The following is a 23131-nucleotide window of genomic DNA, read 5'->3' on the forward strand; positions in this document are numbered from 1 at the left end:
ACCATTAGGAACCATGGATATAACAGTGTTGTTTGTGTCCATTCCGCCCGCAGAGTTGACAGACTCCCGGAAGTCATCCATGGCTGATCCTCCACTGTTGAGAAACGGTGTCGGCCCATATTTATTTCCACTTCATTTCCATTTTATTATGTGAACAAGCAAAGACACCAAAAACACCATTTGTTAGTTACAAAGAAAGAAAGCATAGAGACAGAAAGAAAATTATGGCATCCAAGATTATTCAGTTTAAATTTCAGAAAATAAAGTTTCCCAAAACACTTCCACCATGCATTATTTGAAATTGGTTTTGGTGGGGATCTATTGTTAACACGTCACACTACACAGCGCATCGACACCCAATGGAGACCGTGCACATCATACACACGCGACGCTACAAAACATCACCAGGTAATCAAATTATTATTTAATATGTAATTATATTCCATTAACGTTTTATATCAATGTTATGGAGATACTTTTCAACAAATAATCAGATGACGATTTACTATAAGATTTGAGAAAATGTTTTGTGTTTATCTCCTACAAAAAAGAATGGATGATATTGAGTTCATGAAAGCAAATTTCATATTCTTTTTAAAATAGTACAGTAGATAAATCACAATTTGAGGGGATGCATGAAAAAATTATATTTATATAACTGATTGGATTGTGTGCATCGCATCGGGTGAATGTGTCAATTAAGATTTGATGTCGATCAACACATGGTTGCATTTTATAGTGTGTTCTCAGTGTGTCCCCACCTTAACGGCCCACATGCTCAGCGTACGTTAAAATGGAGCTTTTATGCTATTTTCAAAGCATGATCCTGGACATTCATTAAACGTTGTAGATAATCTATTTACATAATTTTGAAGCCTTATTATCCTTTATATTTATTTTAAACATTTAATGACTGCATAAAGTATTTTTATAATATAAAATAGTATTCTTTTAAACCTCTCGCTCTAATGTTATAGAATATAGTCACATTTCAGTACGTTCATGTGAAGTGGTGCTAAGATTTTTTATATTCATTCATTTTTAAAATCATTTATAAAACCATTAGTAAAATTTATGTCGACATTATTATAGTGAAATATTTACAAAAAAAAATTATATTGTTAATCTCTGTGATCCCAAATTTGACAAGAATTAGGCATTTTATTATACAAAAAATGGGCAAGATTTACACATTTAAATACGTCGGTCCCTATTAAAAAAGTCGGATCTGCAAAATACTATTTTTCAGTACGAGCAATCAAAGATGTTTCATCAAATATCCTTTGTGACCTATTGCTTGCCATAATGAATAAAAATACGGGTTATAGAAACTTTTCTAAACGTTTATAAAAACATCCGTCTGTCCGGTGAACATAGCAGCAACTGTCAGATCCGACGTATCTTGCTCACCCATGCCCAGCCAACAATGTCGGTTGGTAAGAACCGACATTGTTATTCGGACACTCTCGGTAGATCCGTCATTTTTAACTTGAGTATCTCGAAATTTTTCAAACAAACAAAAAAAACTGTGATTGTGGTATAAATGTTTAAAGTGTTTAAGTAACTTTTACGTAATAATCCGAAAATGACAAAATTTCAGATCCGACTATTTTAATAGGGACCGACGATATAATTTCAAAGATACTGATTATAAGCTATGTCTTTGACCATTCAAATGTGATAAACATAGATACGTCCGTGAAATGTTGGCCATAAAACAAAATGACATACAAATCATTTAATTCAATTCCATATAATATTCATTGGATCAATTATAATTTTAATTGATTTTATTTATGTCAAAATCACATTTCCAGCACAAAATTTAATTTTAACTATAATTTTAATTCCTTGTTCGTAATGAGAAAGCACTTTTGACAAATCACGTGTTATTTGTCGAATTTTATGTTCATGACATGTTATTGTTCAGCATTCTAACCAAATATTTCCATCTCCAATTGCGCCGCTGAGTTTCAAAACCCACTATAACACTTTTTCATTATATATTGAGAAAATCAGTAAAAACTTTTTGAACTAAAAAGGTTTTTGAATGTTTCAGTAGTGTTATAGTGGGATTTGATAGACACATTGATTTTGTTTCATAAATGACAGTTAATCGTAGCGGCTTTTAAAAGAGGCAATAAAATTTTCATATTGAGATTTTAATAACGAATCCAACAATATATATATCTTAATTATTTAAAAAAAAGTGTTATAGCGGGTTTTGAAATTTAGAGACACAATTGTACATTTGACTAATTTATTTATGTATATTTTTATAGGCCTAATATTCTTTATCGTTGTCGAAAATATATTGAAAAATAGTGTTTTGACTTATTTAAAAGTATTTAAATTATTAAAAAAGACCGTTGTACCGAAAAGCCATATAACCCGCAACCATAGAGTGAGCTATAAGACTGGGTCGCACACACAAAATCATCCAGACGGAAACATGACAACAAGCGACCTGTGTCAAAATGAAATTTGTTGTCGACAGCAGATGTTTTTTTCTACCGAAAATGTTGCACCGACAGTATATTAATTTTTGTATTGTGTTGTGTACAATAAACTTACATAGATATATTCGTCATGTTGCAGTTGAAACAAGTTTGTATTTACGACCCGGCTAAATCTACACAAGAAAAATTCATTGGAAGAAAACTTAATATTAAATAAACCAAATTATGTAGTTTAAAATTAGTAAAATGTTACGAAAAACAATTGCATATAAAAACTATAAAAAGTTAATTCGAAATCTAACAACAATTCCAGACGATGCTTTGATTTGTATAAATTTGGAAGGCTTCTGACCAAGCCACTATAAATAGTCAGGCCATGACACGAAACTGTAAACTTCAACGGTAGTGCTAGTAGCTAGTTATTGCTCATACTTTAAATGGAATATGATAAACTCTATGTAGTTTTTGGGTCTAAGATAAAGTAAAGTGGAATGAATTAAGGTGCATGTTATTTGTATGAGACTAAACCAAGCGTAGTTTGGAGTTGGTGCTGATAATCTCAAGGGTGAGTTGAGATTTATTGAGATTGTTTATACCTTTTGTTACTGCTGATGGAGTACGCTCTGTTGATGATATCATGGCCGATAGTGGAGTCGATAGCGTCTGTGCCCGGGACCACTTGATCGATGAATTTACATCTGTGTCGTAATAGATAGTTGTGAATGTTGCCAAATCGACAATATTCGACGATCACATACAGTTCTCCTGTAAGAAAAAAAAACACAATGTTGTCTATTTTCTTAAAAAGCAAGCTAGACATCCTGACATTAAAACTAATTAATTGCGATCTCTATGTGTAGATGACATTTTACAAAAACAGTCAATAGCATGGCAATGTTGCTTTCAACTATCAAAATTATTCTAATATTTTTTAATTAACATACTGCACAAAATAAATTAATGGTTACTTTATCAGCGGTTAATCAAATAAATACACACATTGCGGGGAATGTATTCATAGAATAATTTTTATTCATCCATGATCGTTAATATTATTCACAAATCTCTTGCATTGAATAATTCGTGAAATTTACAAAATCAACAAGGTTTGTGATTCCCGCAAATTACTCATTCCTTTTCGGTTGGTGTTTGCTTAGATAACCAGTACTATATATTATTATGTTCCTGTTTATAAAACGTAATGATTTGACAGCAGATGTATTTTTAGTGTCAATTTCTACACCAGGGGCGTCACCTGTTTATCATTACTGTTTCTAATATCTCATTTATGTAAAATTCGGCAGACTAACGCCTAAACTGACTTAGCTGACCTATTTAAATAAGTATTAGGTACCATGCATTCGACTCTTTGTCTTAATAATCTGTCGTATTATTGTCGGAATTTAAAGAATGTAATAATTAGTGGGATATATATTATTATATATATATTGACTTACGTTTAGTCACATTCTTGGTGCAGGCTCCCAATAAATTGACAACATTAAGATGCTTCCCAAGATGTACCATAATTTTGAGCTCCGACGCCAGAGCCTTAATGAAAGCCGATTCGGCAGATTTCTTCACCATCTTCACGGCAACCTTTGTGTATTCTTCGTCACTGACAATTCCATGGGCTTCTGCTTTCATAACCACACCGAATGCACCAGATCCCAGCTGTTTCCCTGCAACAAAGTTTTGGGTTAACGTCTATTCTACACATATTTCTCAACCCAAGTGGTTTGTTTCATATAATTATTAATTGATATCATTAACTTTCATTCCAGACTTCGTTTATAGTTTATGAATGCCATGCTTGTTTCCGGAATTTTTACGATGGTTTTCAGATTTTTTATGTTCATGTGGCGCGAAAAATGTTACATAACGAGTTATGCTTATAACGAGCATATTCAGTCGGTCCCACCTTCCTCGTAATAACCAAGTTCGACTGTATAATAATGTAGTACTTATGCGATTTCAGTGTTTTCTATTAATGTGATTTAATATTTACCTAGCTTGAGTTTTTCTCTCGGGAATTCCCACTTTTTATCGTATGGCAGCAAGTCCGCCTGCTCGTCGATGCCTAGTTCGGGGTTAAGACTCTCGGTGGCGCCCTCTTCGAAATTAAGAAGACCGGCTATGGACAGCTCCTTGCGAATCTTTTGTTCCCTCCTTATTTTCCAAACGAGGAATACAACCAAGCCTATGAAAAATATGGCCAAAGCGATGATCGTTGCGTAGTAAGGCGCAAATTCTTTCGCTGAAAAAAAATATTAGACTAGATTAACTATTACATCATATAAATTTAGGTATTAACAATAACTCTATAGTAATATTGCTTTCAATATCTATGTCTAGCACCAGATCTTTCTCTTGATCTTGTCTCCGTTCAAGTTCTGGAGATATAACATATACTAGGATATTCCCAGAATGGAGGATTTTACACTTCTTGAGTGTAGTATTTTATTGTTTATAATTACTAATGATCTATTATTAGGTTTGACGATTTATACGCTTATCGAGTGTATTATTAGTGATAAGGTAGGGGTTTTTTACAAACACTTCAACTATTCATAATTTGTTTAATATATTTTTTATTGTGATCCTTGAGTTAATAGGTAGGTGATAAAGTTTTTACCTATTTTATTGTATTAATTCGTTATGTAAGTTAGAGTTAACTGTATTCGTTGTCAGCGTGTATTTGCCTTTTGATGAGTGCACACAGTGCCTGAAGATGCCGAAATGCAAAACCCGGGTAGCAAAAAAGGACTCAAATGGAATAGTACAAAACTTAAATCCATTAGAATTTAAATTCAAATTCCATCAAGTACCTTCAGTCGATAGTATTAATATTATTAATGATATACTAGGAAGGCCAGAGACAATGTTGTCGGTCATCGTTGAGTAAATTTAGCTAAAAATGGACAAAAAAGCTCGAATTCATACACATTACAGTAGATTTTAATAAATTATCTCTTAACTTGTTGACCGCGGAGCATTTAATTACTATTTAATTACCGCATTTAAATAACATGCTATTTATATAGAATGGCCAATTAATTAGTGTACAACAGGTGTACCGTCTGCATGGAAAGGATTAAGAATGATCTCTGCAATGAGCCCGAAACGTCGAGGAAAGGGGGACACAAACACGCAGTGACAACCCAAAAATCTATAACGATAACAATTTCAAATATCAATAATAATTGAATATACAGTGAGTTCTTGACTTAAAACCATTCGCACTTATAAATAACAAAAAAATCATTTAAACCGGACCGGTTCTGTGCCAAAACGAACATGTTCGCGGATATGGCCGGGCGGACAGCGCCGGCCATACAAAAAACGCGAACATATTCGCCTGTCTTTGAAGACAGAATGCCAGTCTCAGGCGTTTGTTTTGAATAATTTAAAATTCGGAAGAATACTGGTCCAATAATGAGACATTTAGCATATGATTAGTAATTGTTTATGATAAACTTGCAATATATTAAAAAAAAAAAAAAAACAAAGGTTTTTTTTTTTGCTAAAATATTTGCGGCCTCTCACTTGCCCAGTCACCTTTTGTGTATGACTAACTGCCAACTTGTGAATGGTGGTTAAAGTTGTAATTATTTTGAGATGCACGTTGCATACTGTCAAGCTGTCACGGCCAAAAATTTAGTAAGTATATGGTTTTGTCATTTTGAACGATCATCGCATTTGTAAATTCAATAATGGAGATTGCTAACTCTAATGTATTATTATTCATTATGCATGCTAATTTCAATTAATTTTAACAGTTTCTACGTGTGCGTATGTTAAAATTACTTGCAATGTTGCATTCATAGATAATATTTTGAACAGAACCCAACCTGCAGACTATAGATAATAGACAACATTCTCATAGAAAATACATAGTGCCAACCGCTAAAAACAAAAAACACGTGATTTTGACATGGGTCGAAAATGTATAGGCATGTACAAAATGATAAAAGATATTAATTGAGTCATGCAGGTGTCGATGCAGTGCGGTCCAACGTGAGGTGACCTCATTGTTGTTCTGGTGATTTCGGCAGATTTTGCTAACTGACAATGTTCAAAATGTGTTACGGGTTAGGAGCAGTCTGATAATATTTTTAACACCAAGAAAAATGACAATATTTTCCCTTAGCGGAAGCTTACTGTGACGTCACGTGATATTATGCGACGTGCATCTCAATATAATCACAACTTTACTCGCGGATTAAATTTGGAGTTCCACTTTGTTTGTACATAATTTATTTGTGATTTTTTTACTCACAAAAGGGCTAGTAAGAATGATAAAAAGAAAGACAAAGACTTGAGATGAAACACTTGCCGGTTATAATGAAATTCGACTTATGACCTAGATGGCGAAACGGAACCCCTCATAAGTCGAGAACTCACTGTAGATAATTTGAAAACACCTCAGAAATTTAAAAACACAGATAATTTGAAAACACCACTAGAAAATTTTTAAATTATAAAGTATTCTTCAAATGATTAAACTCACCGTCCGATGACAATTCCAAATACCTGGTAACAGACGATACTCTGTTTTCAGAAACACACGTGTATTTGCCGTCATCCTCTACTTTGATGTATTGAAATAGAAGAGTATCGCCGATCACCTGGACCCTCGTTTCATTAGTAATTTTTACACCATTCTGTAACACATGTAAAAGTAGAAATGAGTAATCTGTAAAAAATAGTTAATAGAATGATGTATAAAGTATAAGAGAAGTAGTCGAACTCGGTTATTACGATCTCGGACATAGCGAGATTTCGGATGTAATGAGGAAACATTCGTTGACATTTGGTTTATGATTTTCTCCATACATTTATTCACTGTTATAACGAGCAACTTATCAGATATACCGAGCTAAAATACTGTTAATGTTAATGTGTCGATCGTTTAAAAAAATTTATACCCTAAGCAATAAAATCTGATCGGACAGGATGCCGCCGGGGACGGATTACGTTTATGACACTAGTAAAATGTCTAATTGTTGTTTTAGTTATTTAGTTTTAAAAATATCCACATACATGGTTGAAATATCCAAGGTTTGTGAAATCCGTAGGTACCTACCAGCGGTCATTACAATAAACAACTTCTTTTGTAGTTTATGAAGGCCATTCTTGTTTCGGGGATCTTTACGATGGTTTTCAGATTTTTTATTTTTGACTTTTTTTGTTATGTGACCGCTCATTTCAAAATACCTATTCCTTATAAATGAACAAATTCAGTGGGTCCCATCTTCCTCGTAATAACCAAGTTCGACTGTATAACATATATAAGAGAAGTATAAGCGAGAGGGTAGTACCCCTTTGGATGCTACACAAGGATATATCGTTGTTTTTTTTATAATGGCCAGGAATGCTAACAACGATCGTCATTTTGCTTTTGATACCTGAAATGGCTGTTACGTACTATACAATTATAAAATTCAATACATTCTGATTGTTTTGTTAATTTAAATGGAAAGATCCGATCTCTTCGTATATTGACATTGATAAATTTTTGAAGCAAAAATGGCATATTACATATTGTCTAAAGATAACCATATTGGCATCTTCGGTGCTTTGTGTTTAGCTGCGACAGAACGCTACGATGGCGGGAGCAGTAGGCAAAGTGTTAAGTTAATTTGGGAAAATACTACTGCACCAGTGGTACGAAACAATTTTTAATCTTTTAGGCGGCTCTCGTGGTGAAGTTGGTAAGGCGCTCGCCTTCCAACCGAGAGTTTCTGGGTTCGATTCCCGGTCGTGACAAAAACATTTATGTGTTTTTCTCAAAGCCTGGGTGTTTGTGATTGTTCAAAATTACTAACAACAACCACCTTGTACGAAAAAGCAAGGACATGGTTATTAATAATTCTAAAAAAAAAAAAAAAATCTACTTACTTTAATTGTCATGTAATATAATCCGATTGATATACAGTACTCTCTCAGTAATCCGCCACCCCAAAAATCAGACAAGCGTCCAATTAGTGAGAGTGGCGGATTATAGTGCATACATACAAAATATGGTAAAAATTAAAAGAGGTATTTCATAAAAATAGTTTTTTTTTTAATTTGTACGGTTTTATTTATAATCAAAATCAAGTACTTACTAAATTATACATATTTATAAACTGTATAAACCGTAATTTGCTAGTGCTAATTTCTCAAAAAAACTATTTTTACGAAATATGTACCTGTTTTAATTTTTACCATATTTTGTATGCATACACTATAGTCCGCCGCCTTCACTAAATGGACACTTATCTGGTTTTTGGGGTGGCGGATTACTGAGAGAGTTCTGTATTATTAAAGTGGATTGTAACAATACTAACCTTGTACCACTTAATCTCCGGCACCGGTAAACCTCTGGATTTGCAATAAAACTTCACATTTGGGTGGCCAAGGTCTAGTTTAATTGCCGAATTATTCATATTAGTGTAGTATATAACTGGAGCCACGGGTTCTAGAAAAAAAGTTAACTTTCATTAATTTAGTTACTGAGGGTTGAACTAGTACAAGTGTACCGGTGACCAAGTTAAGTAAATTGACTTCTATGAGATTGAAAAATTCTACATAATTCTGTACTTAAATGAAGTCTCATTCACAAATAGACACATAGAAAAATGGTTTGCGGGGGGAGTGGTTCAGTTTGAAAAATATCCATAATAATTTTTTATTGATTTTTAAGGTGGCGGGGGAGGGTAGTTAACAAAATCAAACAGGTGCCACTGACTTTAACATTTACTCCGTCTACAACTCATAGCTTCTATTGCAGAATAATTTACCTACTTTCCAGGTACATTCCTCATACCCAGATACTCCAGTGTAGCTTTAAACACCTAGCCTGCAGGCATAACTGAGGATGTTCACCTACAAGTTATTTTGTGTTTATCGAATGTGCATGGATTAACGGTCATAATTATTACGATCGTTGATGTCCATTTGTATTGTCTGCGCCGCCTTATGCTGCATTGGAATATTAAAGCAAACATTGGATGCCCCAGATAATTACACCAACTAATATGATCTTCCAGTGGCCACAGGCATTGCGTAGGCAGATAATAGGGTCACCAAAATGATGATATGGACATGTCGTTCGGCGAGTGGACAACCGCTGGACAATTGCAGTCATACAGTGGTAGCCAAGGAGCATTAAATGATTGATAAAAACCCCTGGATCAACGAGCTCACCAAGTTCAGTGGATGTACAAGGCAGTGGACCGAGATTAGAAGAAGGAGTTAGGGAAGCGATTTCTGAACGAAGCACTACTTCGCGGTTGCCCAAACCTACTTCAGTTAAAGTACCAGAAATATACAAAAAAGTCAACCGGCATTGCCGACTGCAGAAGGAATTGAGCTACATGCTTTGACGATAGAGGCGCTCGCGACCGTTGCGATGGTCGGTTTGCTTGGTCACTCGCACTTATGGTTAATTTTTATTCATGGCTCGATGCCATTCGAAGCTCTTAATACACAATATTTCCTTTAAAACTAAAAATTTTACGTGCTTCAGTCAAAGCGGTTCGGCGACGAGTTTTGCAGTGCTTTGTTCAGAAATTGGTCTCCAGTGGATCGACCCTGATAATGTGAATCAATTACTTACTTCTGAAGATTAGCGTAACAGCCTGAGGTTCAATATCCTCGTTACTTGTCGCTTTACAAGCATATTGACCATTGTGAAGCTCACTTCCTTGTGGTATGGATAATATGACCTGATCGGAATACTCTGTACTACTCCGGGTGACGTGGATTCCTACAACAGAATTTCAAAGAAACATGAAATTGACATAAGAGGGTTTGTATCATGCCATTATTTTGACAGTAATTCCAGAACAAGTTTATTATGGTTGTATAAAATTTGTATTCTCAGTATTAGCAGCATTATTGGTGAATAAAAAAAGTACATGGCTGTCTGTTTTGATGCTTTGCTTGGTTACTTACTTACCTAACATTATTTTCGATATCATGTGATTGTTCGTCTAAACTCTGAATAACTATTTTTTTTATCCTAATTCATATTTTTTTCTCTCTTTCACATGAGTTTCGGTGGTTTTTATTATGTATTTTTTAGGTGTTTTATTAATACATGAATTTGATCTCAATGCTACACGGCCATCTCTTTCTGATACAACAAATCATGGTGAACTGTGCCACGGCAAACTGCATACGTACAATTTACATTTAACCACTTTTTTTGTATGTCTATGAATAACTTAATTTGTTTAAATAACAGGTAGTAAAGGGCTCGTCATCATCGAGTGCTTGTAATAGCTCTGATGTGATTACTACGTAAATAAGAGGTATTACAATCATATTAAAATGAGACATCTTGAATCGGAAGATTTTATAATAATTTATTTTATTTAATTTGGCATTAGTTAGGTAATTAGAAAATTGAGGTTTTTACTAAACTATGTAATGTAATATAAATGAACAGAAGTTGTAACACAACACTTGGGAGGATTTAACAATATTATTTAAATAAGTCAGAGAAAATTACCAGCATCTACAGAGTTCTCGATGACACTGCCATTGAATCCTTTGTACCAATCCAAGGAAGTGACGCCTAAGAACTTGGACCCAGAGCAGACGAGCGTTATGTTGTCCCCGATAGCGATGGGACCTTTTATTTTCGTTATCCCGAATCCATTCTCAATATCCGTATCGTAGAAGACGGACGAGTCGTGGGTTGTGCCTTCAGAGTTCTTGCCAATGCACGTTAATAAGCTCGGTCTCTCGATCGGTATCGTCAGCACCGAAATTACCGTAGTTACATTTATCTGAGTGTTCTCGAATTTGGTTTCCTAAAACAGTTAATCGTATTAGAAAAGATGTTGAATCCACTTCTAGACGGTGCCTTCTATGGTTTCCATCACAGGACAGATTAATAAATAGAAATGTAAAAATCATCACCGTAGATCGAGGTTTTTTCTACTTTATGACGGTCAGACCATAAAACCTGACTATAACGAAGCGTACCTTAATATTAAATGTACGTAACATTTACGTGACAAACTTAAATGCATATTATTATGATACAGACGTAACTATTAAAGATAATAACATATTCTTTAATACGTGTTTAATTTTATGCCATATTTTTCTACACTCGAATCCGTAGCATGTTATAACCACACCCAGTAGTTCACATTTCCACCAGTTTCCATTAATTTTATGTTCTGTAGTTTCCATATAAAAATCACTGAAGCAAGATCCAATTTGATGCACAGTACACTCTCAGTAATCTGCTGCTCGATTATCCGACTACTATAATCCGCTGTTATTTTTAGTAGTTGAAAGCACAAAATCAAGCTCGATAATTCGCCGGTATTCGTATGTCAAATTCAGTATTCCGCTGCGTAGTATACAACGCAGATGAGACGGGTTTATTTTGGAAACTTCTCCCTCGTAAAACGAACGTTCATCACGAAGAAAGTAATGCACTAGGGAGGAAAGTGCCCAAGGACCGCATCACAACCGAGACACGCAAACTGAAGCTTTTGGTCATAGGGGAAAGCCAGGTATCTAAGACCATTCAAGAATATCTGCCTCACTGTACAACTGTCAAGTGATTTACTGTTTGATATGTAGTTAATAAATTTGTATAATTTAATACATACGTACTTGATTTTGATTATAAAGTACAAATTTCTCAATAAAAACTATTTTTATGAAATACCTGTTTTAATTTTTACCATATTTTGTATGTATGCAGTATAATCCGCCGCTTTCACTAATTGGACACTTGTCTGGTTTTTAGGGTGGCGGATCACTGAGAGAGTACTGAAAATTATCTCAGATTCAGAGTTTATATGAAAATAAAAGGTCCTTTATTGTTCTTTTCCATTTGTTTAGGCGTTAAGGAAATCTAGAGGGGTACCGGCAGAAAAATACTATCTATAAAAATCCGACAGAATTTAGACACGACACCACTTGAGATGCGATTTACTACTCGAATGCTTGGAGTCCCGTATAGATGGTTAAATTAGAGTCGCTTACGCATGTAATACTGTGGATGCATCTTTATATTTCATGTACCTACTGATACCGAGAAGAATGGGGTGGAGAACTCACATTTATGCTGGCGGCATTCTTCACGAGTATCACCTTGATTGAGGGTTGTGTGGACATCAGGACAAAATTATAACACAGAAACTTCGATTCAAAACCTCCGCGCAGAGGATATATTTAATCACACTAAATTATACAAGCGTGGGTTGTAATAACATTAGGGTGGACATCGATTAGTTTACATTATTAATTACACTTAAAGGAGTCTTAGATTTAGTTATCGCACAGTCGTCACATTATATGGGAACACGTGTTTGAACACATTATTTAATTTAGTTTCGCGGGCACTTTGATATTCGTCGCAATCTTGGCCGATAATTAAACATAGATTTAGTAATTGGTTAGAAACACGGTTGATTATGCGGTTCCCGCGGGTGACGCTACGCGCCGGCGTAACACTCGTTTTGTGTTGTCACTTCATTGTAGGGTAAATCTCAACTGATTTTATTTTTCAAAAGCATCTTTAATTTTTTGGCGGGTCCATCCTACTCAGGAGAGGGGCAGAGGGGCGCGGGTTATTCGAGAAATGTTTAACTCTGCCTGGGCGGCGGTCAGTATTCAAGGTCGCCTGAAATTTCTTAGAAAAATGATCAGGTACTCGGCCCCGCTTTCGCCTGTCGAAGTGCGTTGCGATGATGTTATTTCGTAAATCAGGGGAGGCAAATCCTAACACAAGGGCGTATGATTAGGTTGTGGATGTGTGATTTGAAACTGCGGACCAGGGGTTTTTTCGTCTGGTGACACTACGTGTCCATGGTGTTTTATACAAGAATTTTCGGTCGACCGCGGCGATCCCATCCCTATCCGAAGATTCATCCTTCACATTAGATAAGTTTTAAATCTAAAGCCTTCTTTTAATGTCAATAAAAATACTTCTAATTATGATTAAGTATGAGTTTTATTTCCTCTCATTGAAACATTCTTTGATCCCAGAATTAGGATATGGGTCATACCCTATCTATCCTATCCATATAATAATGCATGTTTAAAAATTATATTTGCAATAACTGTTTTTAAGATTCGCAACCTGATGGTAATGTAAAAAGGTAAGTTAAAAAATTTGGGAGGCACTAGATTTTTTTTAAATCTCAAAGTGGGCGGTGGTCGAAATAAGTTTGAGAACCTGCGGTTCAGACTATAGTCAAACCACCCCCAATTACTTTCGAGGTCACTACCGTCCCCCTGTGTTGCCACTTTTGGAAACACTGGTTTACATGAAAGTGACTTTTTATATACTTCCATTACTGGAAGCCAATTCGGAATCTACAAAAACCCAACAATGGTCATTTTCTAAAATAATAATATATATATACTTTACATTATGTATATGTTTATCTCATATTAAAGCATTTTAAAGAATACAGTAAAAAATAAAAAAAAATGGGTTCGAATGACCGATTTAATAACTCACCGATATCTGTTCAGGCGGAGTATCTTTTTTGGGAGGCTGAAGGAACCAGGTGACCTCAGGAAGTGGATATCCGGCCACCTCACAGGTGATCTTGGCGTTTGTTCCATGCATGTAGAATTTCTCTGCTTTCAGTGTTATGTGAGGCTTATCTGATAACAATAAGTCATTTATAAATTCATGATTTGTGCAGGTTTATAAATCGATTATCACATAACATAATATATGGCTATGCTTAAAGGCAGGGGTCGGTAACCTTTTTAAACTTAGAGACACGATAGAGTGAAAAATATATATGCTCCATTGATGAATTTATTAAAACATTTTGCTCTCCATGCTAAATCTGTTTTCCACCCTCAATATACCTCAATACCTGTGAGCGACAGGAAAAGGGTTTTAAGATATTGCATTGCAGGTTCATTTGAAGAAAACTTCACACTTGTTATATGACATTTATTTTCCAATTTTTTTGCAGGGTGTGTAAAAAGACAATTGGTCACAATGACTAGGTAAGTAGCCAATAATAATATGACACTTCGAAATTAGCTAGTTGAAAAAACCTTTAAAATCGTAAATAGTATAAAAACAATGCATATCAAAAAATGGTAGCCATTGGTTCCTTTAGGAAATCACAAATGACAACTTAGTGATGTTAATATCTGTACAGTTTATCCATTTAACCGTGCTTAATTCGTTCAAATCGACTGTGTTTAGAAAAAGGGCATAACTCTCGATTTTTCGAAAAGTGCTTTTATTAGATATTAACAATCTATACAACTAAATACACGTTCTGTAAAAAGGAAGTAAGCCGCAAATGCCAAATTATTATCTAAATTCAGGTTTTAATTTAAGGAAAAAAGCATTTACCCTCAATTTTAATGATTTTTCTGAAATAACTTCTTTAATTATTATTAGATCGAAAAGATATTACACTAAATCATCAATCATCATGCATCCAATGTCTGTGCCTATATATTTTTTTTTTATTATTTAACCAAAATCATTCAAAAAACGTTTTTTGCCCCTCCTGTAAAATTTGTTCTGTAAGGGTTACACCCTTTTTCCTAAACACAGTCGAAATGCATTCAAATGTTAGAAAAAGAAAATATTGTAAAAGATTCCCTTTATATAGGTGATCTAAATTCTTTAGCTGGTCATGTTTAGTGGACCTAGGTTGACTGACCAGTAAAGAAATAAAGAGACCTGAGTTGCGGAGATTGGATGATGTGGCAAAGCAAGCGATCGGAGTTCTGAGTTAGGTCAGGATTACGGAGAATAAGCCGGACTAGGGAGTTTTTTTTTAAACATACCTTCGACATTCAACGTTAGGTTGAGGTATTTCTTCTCGATAGTGTTGTCAGCCATAACTCTGTACATTCCGCTGTTGTCCAATGAAACATTCTTGATCATGAGCAGCGTCGCCGTGGATGTCGTGTTTATTGAATATTTGGTAGACGTAGCATCCATAGCGTTGTTGTGATTGTCGAACCTGTTTCACATCCAAATTTAATTATATCTCCAAACAATATGCAACAGTAATTTGTTTAATTATTAAAAAAATCTACTATTTATATTTATACAAATTGCGTCTATATGCGTCCTACCTAGCTAATTATGATGAATTGTGTCGCCAGATTTCAAAATCAGCCAAGTCCACCTTTAGGTATTTGTGACTTTTTTGTGAATTGCTGAAGAACTACTGCTTTCTAACATTTCTGAATTATCGAAATATGAAACTTATTAATTTTAAATATTCTATACTCGAAATAATATAAACTTTCACCCTTGTGACTGTGTACTTGAGAAAACAAAATGCTGTTTTTCTCCTATTCATCTATTATTATGGCTGATTTTGAAATCTAGCGACAATTATTATCTAGTAGTGTATTTATCTGAAGTGTCTAACAAATTGCATTCATTTTCGCAACCGGCTTTGTGTTTTTGAATGAAGGTACCAATAATAGGTATCTACTTTGATTCTTAGCTGACGCCCGGATCTCTCCAAATTTTAGTTTTAACGTACTGTAACAATATTTATAACGTCAATATTATAAATACGTTCCTAACGCCTGGCAATACAAAACGCAGTTGAAACTCGCCGCCGTAATGTTGTACGTCTGCGATCTATTGAATTTTTTGGTTGGCATGATGCGTCATGAACAACGAGACGGGTCGATATCGGATCGACTCGGCGCAGTGCAGCACCCAGAGCGAAGCTAGTCGGACGTGTAAAAAGTGGCAGCGATCTACCAGAGTCGCGTCCTCGGACACGTGACGCCATGATGGATTCTCCCGGTATTTACTGTATCATATATTAATGGACTAGCTTCATTTATTTAAATTGTTTAATTCCCCACAGGATTTTCTCGTAGAGATTAGGTACTTTTATTTGTTCGTTATTTCGCATCGACGTTTGTATTTACCAACCATGTGATTTACCGTTTTATGTTATAATACATAACGTTTTGATTATGGATTTGCTCCTACTTAACCAATCTTTTATTTTTATTATTTCCTGAATTATCCCCTGTGGTGTTTTTGCCCAATGGAATAGGTCAGGAATGGCGCCCTCAAATTACTATTATTGAATTCACGGGTTGCACGAATTGCGCCAAGATATACCGCGTAGAGATCAGACGTCACGCCCTGTTATTCAGTTACCCATTTGTCTCATTTTTGCTCTATTTTTACCCAGGACTGAGTTTAGTCGTTTGTAAGGGTTGATTGGTGGATATTACTTTATTACATACTTGCAGGGTAAAGGCGAGTATATAATTTTTACTATTATTTAACCCATCATTAGATTATCCATTTATACCTTACAGTACTTTCACTTGCTAATAATTTAATAAACTCATTATTAGTATTATTTCAAGTTATTTTCTAGTAGGAATATTATATCTGAGGTATTTTCAAATTATATATATTTATTTTACTACCAGTGTGTACAAAAAAATTACTAACAACAGAAAATATTAAACAATGATTATTAATTATTATTCTAGAATGCAACACGAATAATAGTGTAATTGATGCACCGTGTACGTGCGTGTGCCAAAATTTCCCAAATATTATTTTTCGACTGTCTGACCTGCCGAGCAGTTTTTCATGGGGAAAAAAGATATTTTTATTCTATTGAAAAAATTTCAAAATCACAATTGAGTTCTTTAGATTGTATCTTTCACCGTGATTCTAGTCGAAGGCATATCTTTTACTCTTTAAATAATTTTTTCCTTGTTTTCAAAAATTTGAGAATTTGAACCATAGTATTACCGAATGGTTTTCCATTTTTAGCTTTTATGTTAAAGGCAAAATAACAAGCAGCTGTTATATTTGAATAACTGCCGATAAATTTGATTAGGTTTCTAGCTCCAGATAAAAGAACGGCTCTCGAAAATATGTCTGAGACGCATTCTGAAGTTTTTTAGACATATTATTCAGTGCGGATCGGATAACCTGGAAAGACTGATAGTTTTGGTTTTGATCTGAGAGAAGCAGAGGACTGAGAGGGGTAGAGAGTCTCGGTCACTCAGAAGATGATTGAATTTCAAGGTGGTCACGATCCTCAGTCATGAGGGAATGGCCAGGAAGACAGAATATAGTATTAATATTATTTTATGTAGTGATTAACTGTTAATTTCTAAGACATCGTAATGATTTCCTGATTTCTTACAATTGCAAATAGTCTTATTAGTAAAGTTATTTACCATGTGATTTTTGAAGGGGGAAACGAGTCGATCTCAATTCGAAATCTGACGACCCTAGTCGCTTTCACGGTGACATTGAAGTAGCCGGCAGGCTCCGACAGGGATATGTAAGACGTCCCGTTTTCTGAAATCAATAACATATATTTTAATTTTTTTGCCACTAGCTGAAAAATTTAGCAAATTTTTAAATATCATTGTTTTTATACCTAACACTTTTATCAATTTTTTATCGCTGTTTTTATTCTGGTTAGCGTCGATAATTCGACATTCATAGTACCCGTCGTCCTCGCGTGTTACATTTTTGATGAACAGTGAGCGTCTCCCGATTTTCTGTACCATGTTAATTGCCCCCGTCACGGATTCCATCGATGTGTTTGATAACATTACCCTTGATACCTACAAGATGGAATATATTAAAAATACATAGATACCTATACCTACATAATGAAAGTGATTATACTTTTCTTCTGATACGATACCTGTATCAATTATTAAAAAAAAAAAGAGTAAAATTAAAACATTGTCATTAGTTGTCATTGTCAGAACCATAATAATATTAAAAAGTGACAATTTTGAAATTCTGTATCTAATTTAAATACAAGCTTTTATCAAATATATAACCTTACTCCCAGGAGTCCGCAAAACAAGTGTTCTGTAACGTAAATATGAATAATTTTTATACAGGTAGGTATATGAATAATTTCACCGCCTGACGGTTAATTACACCGATGGCGGAGACTTACATCCATCTTCTTGTTTGGATATGTCCAGCTGAGGTCAAATGCTATTCCAGGATCGATTCTGACAGAACAATCGAGGTGTATTTCACCTCCAATGACAGCCTTGCCATTGTAAGAATCGTCTATCTGAGGCTTCGGTACCGATATAGTGTGCACTGTAATATTTCAAGAACAATAACGGATCAAAATTTGAAATATTCCAAACGACGGTTACATGTAATTTGTACGTAAACATCAATTGTATTTATACACTTTGGACAAAAACATTTGTACGTAATGCAGATGGCAGAAAAGCTCCGAGACCATATTACACATTCTTTGAGTACCATTTCATCGAGCATATTTTTTAACGTATATTAAATACACCATACTAGGTAACGCAATATATACAATGAGAAGACAAAAAATAGGTAAGTAAATTATAAATACAATAATATCATATATATAGCCGAACTGTAACATGTTGGCTTATAATGTTGTCGGTCCCAGGTTTGGATCCTGGGAAAAATTAGGATGTTGTTTTTTGCAATGTGTTTGGACCCAGAGTATGAACCTAATAGGTTGAGCATGTGGCTAACATCCATTTCTCGTAAAAACAAAAAACTGTTAATACAACCTTCAGTATATGGAGGCCCATATGTTCTTCTTAAGATCAACCATGGTAAAAAATATATTTATATAATTTCAATAATATAAAATTGTTCAAAATCAATAAAATTACAGGAATAATTCAAAAGTAGATAAGTAAGTATTCGTAAGCAGTGTTGCCAAATGTCATTTACAAGAATATATCAGATAGGGTAAGAAAATAAACTAGATGGCAGTTTTTTTTAAATTTAAAGTGTCTAGATACGAGCATTTTAAAAAATTGAGTCATAATTATTTACATGATTTTTACAAGAACAAAGATCGAAGAAGATTTACAACTAATAAAATAAATTATAAAATTAATCCAGTTAATTTTATTTATATAAGATACAAAAGATCAGCATGTTGATTTTCGAGCAAATCTATTATAATATTCTAGGGTTATTATAAAAAAAATTAAGGTGTTTGCGTTGATGAAAAATGCTAGATTTAACGCCATACGCCAGATGCGAATTTTGCAAGCTAGATGCCTATTCAAAAATGCTAGATCTAGCAAGAAAAATGCTGTAGTCGTAAGTACCCACCTATCATTATTATCAGATATTCGAAATGAATCAATGTCAAATGGTCTAGTTTAGTTTAATTAAAACATTACTGTCTACAAAAATAAGTATCGTATCACACATAAATGGCACGCGTATGAACAAAATTACCACTTGAATTAATGTGTAATACAGTCTTAATACTTTTCTGCCATCTGCATTGCGTGTAAATGTTTTTGGCCAAATTGTATTAGTAAAAATCTTTACTTACATACAATTTCTCGGATATGTCAAATAACAAGGATATTCTGATTATCCAAGAAGCCATAGTGAAAGAATACCATATCTTCCGCATAAAGTTAAAGACTTATTAGAAATACAATACCAACCTGTGAATTTTTTTTTTAATTTCAAATTATTCAAAACAAGGAAATAATTAATGCGTTGAGGATTCAACTAAAATAATTTATAAAGTGAGTTAAGACCAGTTTTTACTTTTTCATAATTTATATATGAAACGGGATTCAAACATGTAACTATTTAAAGTTATAAGCATTTTAAACCTTTTGGATTATATCCCATGGACAAGGTGAATAAAGTTGTGGTATATTATGCTGCACGTCGCGTACTATCACGTGACGTCACAGTAAGCTGCCGCTACGGGAAAAAAGTGTTTAGTGTCATTTTTCTTCATGCTTAAATTTCTATCAGACTGATGACTGATGTTCCCATCCCGTAGCATATTTTGAACCTTTAAATCAAATTGTTAATTAGGAAAATCTGTCAAAATCACCAGAACAACAATGAGGTCACCTCATGTTCTACCACACTGCATCGACAGCCGCATGACTCAAAGAACGCTTTTTATCATTTTTTACATGCCTACACATTTACAAATCATGCCAAAATCGCGTGTTTTTTGTTTTGAGCGGTTGGCACTATGTATTTTCTATAAGAATGTTGTCTATTGGCGGCTCTCGTGGTGCAGTGGGTAAGGCGCTCGCCTTCCACCCGAGAGTTCCTGGGTTCGATTCCCGGTCATGACAAAAACATTTATGTGTTTTTCTCAAAGCCTGGGTGTTTGTGATTGTTCAAAATTACTAACAACCACCTTATACGAAAAAGCAAGGACATGGTTATTAATAATTCTAAAAAAAAAAAATGTTGTCTATTATCTATGGTCTGCGGGTTGGGTTCCGTTTAAAATATTGTTGAATTTACAGAGACTCGTTACTAGGTTACTCCATCATTGAATTTACAAAGATCGTGTTCGTTCAAAATATTCTGCAAAATGACGAAACCACAGATTAAATTTGTCGGCGTGACAGTGTGACAGTACGCGAGATGCATCTCAATATAATCACAACTTAACATGTCATTATTATTTTCTTAGCAACCAATATTCACTAGGTAGGTATATAATTTAGATATTTCGGCTTGACTTCCTTACTCCAAACCCTCATTTGAGACGAGACTTCATTTACAGAATATAGAAAACAATAATTATCGACAATTTACAATTGCATAATATTATTTAACTTTGAAGTCCATCTACTCAATTTGGGCACAGTCAATTTATATTATTTAGTTAGTTCAATCCTCATTACTGCAATTAAACATAAAAATAATGTTGTTTTTTTTCATAAAATAATTGCCTTGCCTTGAAATACTAATACTATTGTACTCTAAGAATGTGTAATATCAAGAAATAGTTTAATTAAAATTTAAAATATATTAAGCAGTTTGTTTTTATTTACATTAATTTATTACTTATTATAGAATTTCCTGGAATCTTTGTAAAATGTTTTAATTGAATGAATAAATAGAAATGTAATACACTTCATGAAACATAATATTATTAAATTTATTAGCATTTTGGTTTCATTAAAAATGCTAGTAGGCACCACTAGTAATTTTGAATACCGAATTAATGAACTAAACTGACATACAATATAACAACTTCTTCTTCCTCTTAATATTATGTTGCAATATTGTATGCAGATTCACTTTTTCAAATTTTAAATCTCAGTTTAGATAAAATAGACTACAGAGGTATAGGTCTCTCGGCCAGAGTTGGTGCGACACAGGTACGAAAGATTGTGTGTATTGGTGAATTACTGAAGAATACAGTATTCTAGTACAGGCTGTTCCTTTTTTGAATGCGTCTGTGTGAGTATACGGCCGCCTCTCTCAACTCTGGTTGTGCGATCTATACCTACTTGCATCTACATTATGTTCAATATAAAACATAGCCTAGTGTATTAATTTGTTTTGGAAATCTTTATCATTCATGTTATAAAGTCAGATGTCAAGAACTTAAAATAATTTCATTAAATTAATACACTAAAGTTGTATTAACATTGAAAAACCGAGAATGATTTAAATTAATACACTAAAGTTGTATTAACATTGAAAAACCGAGAATGATAAAGCGAGAAGAAATCATTGTACATACTATACAATGTTTTAAGATATCTAGGATTAAAGTTTCTTTTATAAAAGATAAGATGAAATTATTATTTCCTTAGGTATCGGTAGGGAACCATCACGAATTGATTATCCTTGCTTTACGATAGTCACACTTCTGATAGATACCTACACTTACGTCATAAAAAATTAGCTATATTTTAATATTGGACTGACTCAACAGTGAATCATGGAACTAAAAACTTAATATTATGCACTGTCCACAGCGATGTTTGCATGTTTCACTAATAATAACATAGAACAAGACATATGCTATAGTGGCTGAAGTATACGTGATAGGTTTTTGATATTTTGGCATATAGTTATGTAGGTACTTGTTAAGTGGCCCATCACATTTTAACCACTGTAAAACTAGATCTCTTGTGTGAGAACTAGAATAAATAGCGATTTGCATCAAACAATCTACCACTTAGAAATGCCTGAAATGTTTTTCACAATCTAAGCAAGTACACAAAAAATTAATCAAAGATTTAAAAAAATCTGGCAACGAATCTTCTGCTAAAATATTAAATTATATTGTTATTATTAAAAACATATCATCCATTTCTCATAAAAATAAAAAAATTTCAATGGAAACCCCACTCAGTGGAGACCCATATGATCTTATTAGGATCGGACATGGACATCGGACACAAATATATATATATATATATGAGGGCAGTTTCTCACTCATACAATTTTTTTGCAAGGGAGTTTTCAAACCTGTCAGTGCCTCGGGTCCCCACAGACCTAAACATGTCACAGTTTGTCTCTCTACCCAAGACAAATTAAACAAGGCCCAAAATGTGCTGGGCTGTTTAACATGTACCTTTAGCCCCAGATGCATAGAATGCCGAGTCACGTTAGATTCTCATAGTATCAAAATGTCATATGCAGATCAAAATATAACGACATTTGTGAAAGTATCGGAATATTGAGTCAGAATTGTTGATATTTTTGGTTATTTTATTACACTACTTTAATTGTAAATGCACACCACGGTGATAAAGTATACCTACAGTGTATTGACTCTTGTGTATATTTCAATAATGTTGATAATATTAAAATAATACATATAAGTAAACAACATATTACAAACTATTTATTTAATTTCTAGATAAAAAGTGACAAACTTTTGATTTTTGTATGT

At 33.9% G+C, this 23131-nt stretch overlaps 1 protein-coding gene across 4 annotated transcripts in view; it reads right to left on the reverse strand.

Moving 5' to 3' along the window:
* Window positions 1-23131, reverse strand: part of Pvr (PDGF- and VEGF-receptor related) — a 97838-nt gene that overhangs the window by 12362 nt on the left and 62345 nt on the right. For 2 of the 4 annotated variants that reach the window (XM_085958832.1, XM_085958833.1), the window contains 13 exons: window positions 18389-18540; window positions 17852-18041; window positions 17646-17769; window positions 15249-15427; window positions 13942-14090; window positions 10960-11263; window positions 10063-10212; window positions 8792-8922; window positions 6970-7123; window positions 4468-4716; window positions 3917-4141; window positions 3056-3224; window positions 3-94 (listed from right to left, as the gene is read on the reverse strand). In XM_085958832.1, the coding sequence (XP_085814958.1) occupies window positions 3-94; window positions 3056-3224; window positions 3917-4141; window positions 4468-4716; window positions 6970-7123; window positions 8792-8922; window positions 10063-10212; window positions 10960-11263; window positions 13942-14090; window positions 15249-15427; window positions 17646-17769; window positions 17852-18041; window positions 18389-18540 (2268 nt within the window). Of the gene's footprint in view, window positions 1-2; window positions 131-3055; window positions 3225-3916; window positions 4142-4467; window positions 4717-6969; window positions 7124-8791; window positions 8923-10062; window positions 10213-10959; window positions 11264-13941; window positions 14091-15248; window positions 15428-17645; window positions 17770-17851; window positions 18042-18388; window positions 18541-23131 lie in introns of all 4 variants that reach the window. The other 2 variants (XM_085958831.1, XM_085958834.1) reach the window with 2 other exon arrangements.

This window comes from Rhyacophila brunnea, unplaced genomic scaffold (genome assembly GCF_057557595.1).
Source record: "Rhyacophila brunnea isolate RB1 unplaced genomic scaffold, BYU_Rbru_1.0 scaffold_8, whole genome shotgun sequence".
Classification (NCBI taxonomy): domain Eukaryota; kingdom Metazoa; phylum Arthropoda; class Insecta; order Trichoptera; family Rhyacophilidae; genus Rhyacophila; species Rhyacophila brunnea.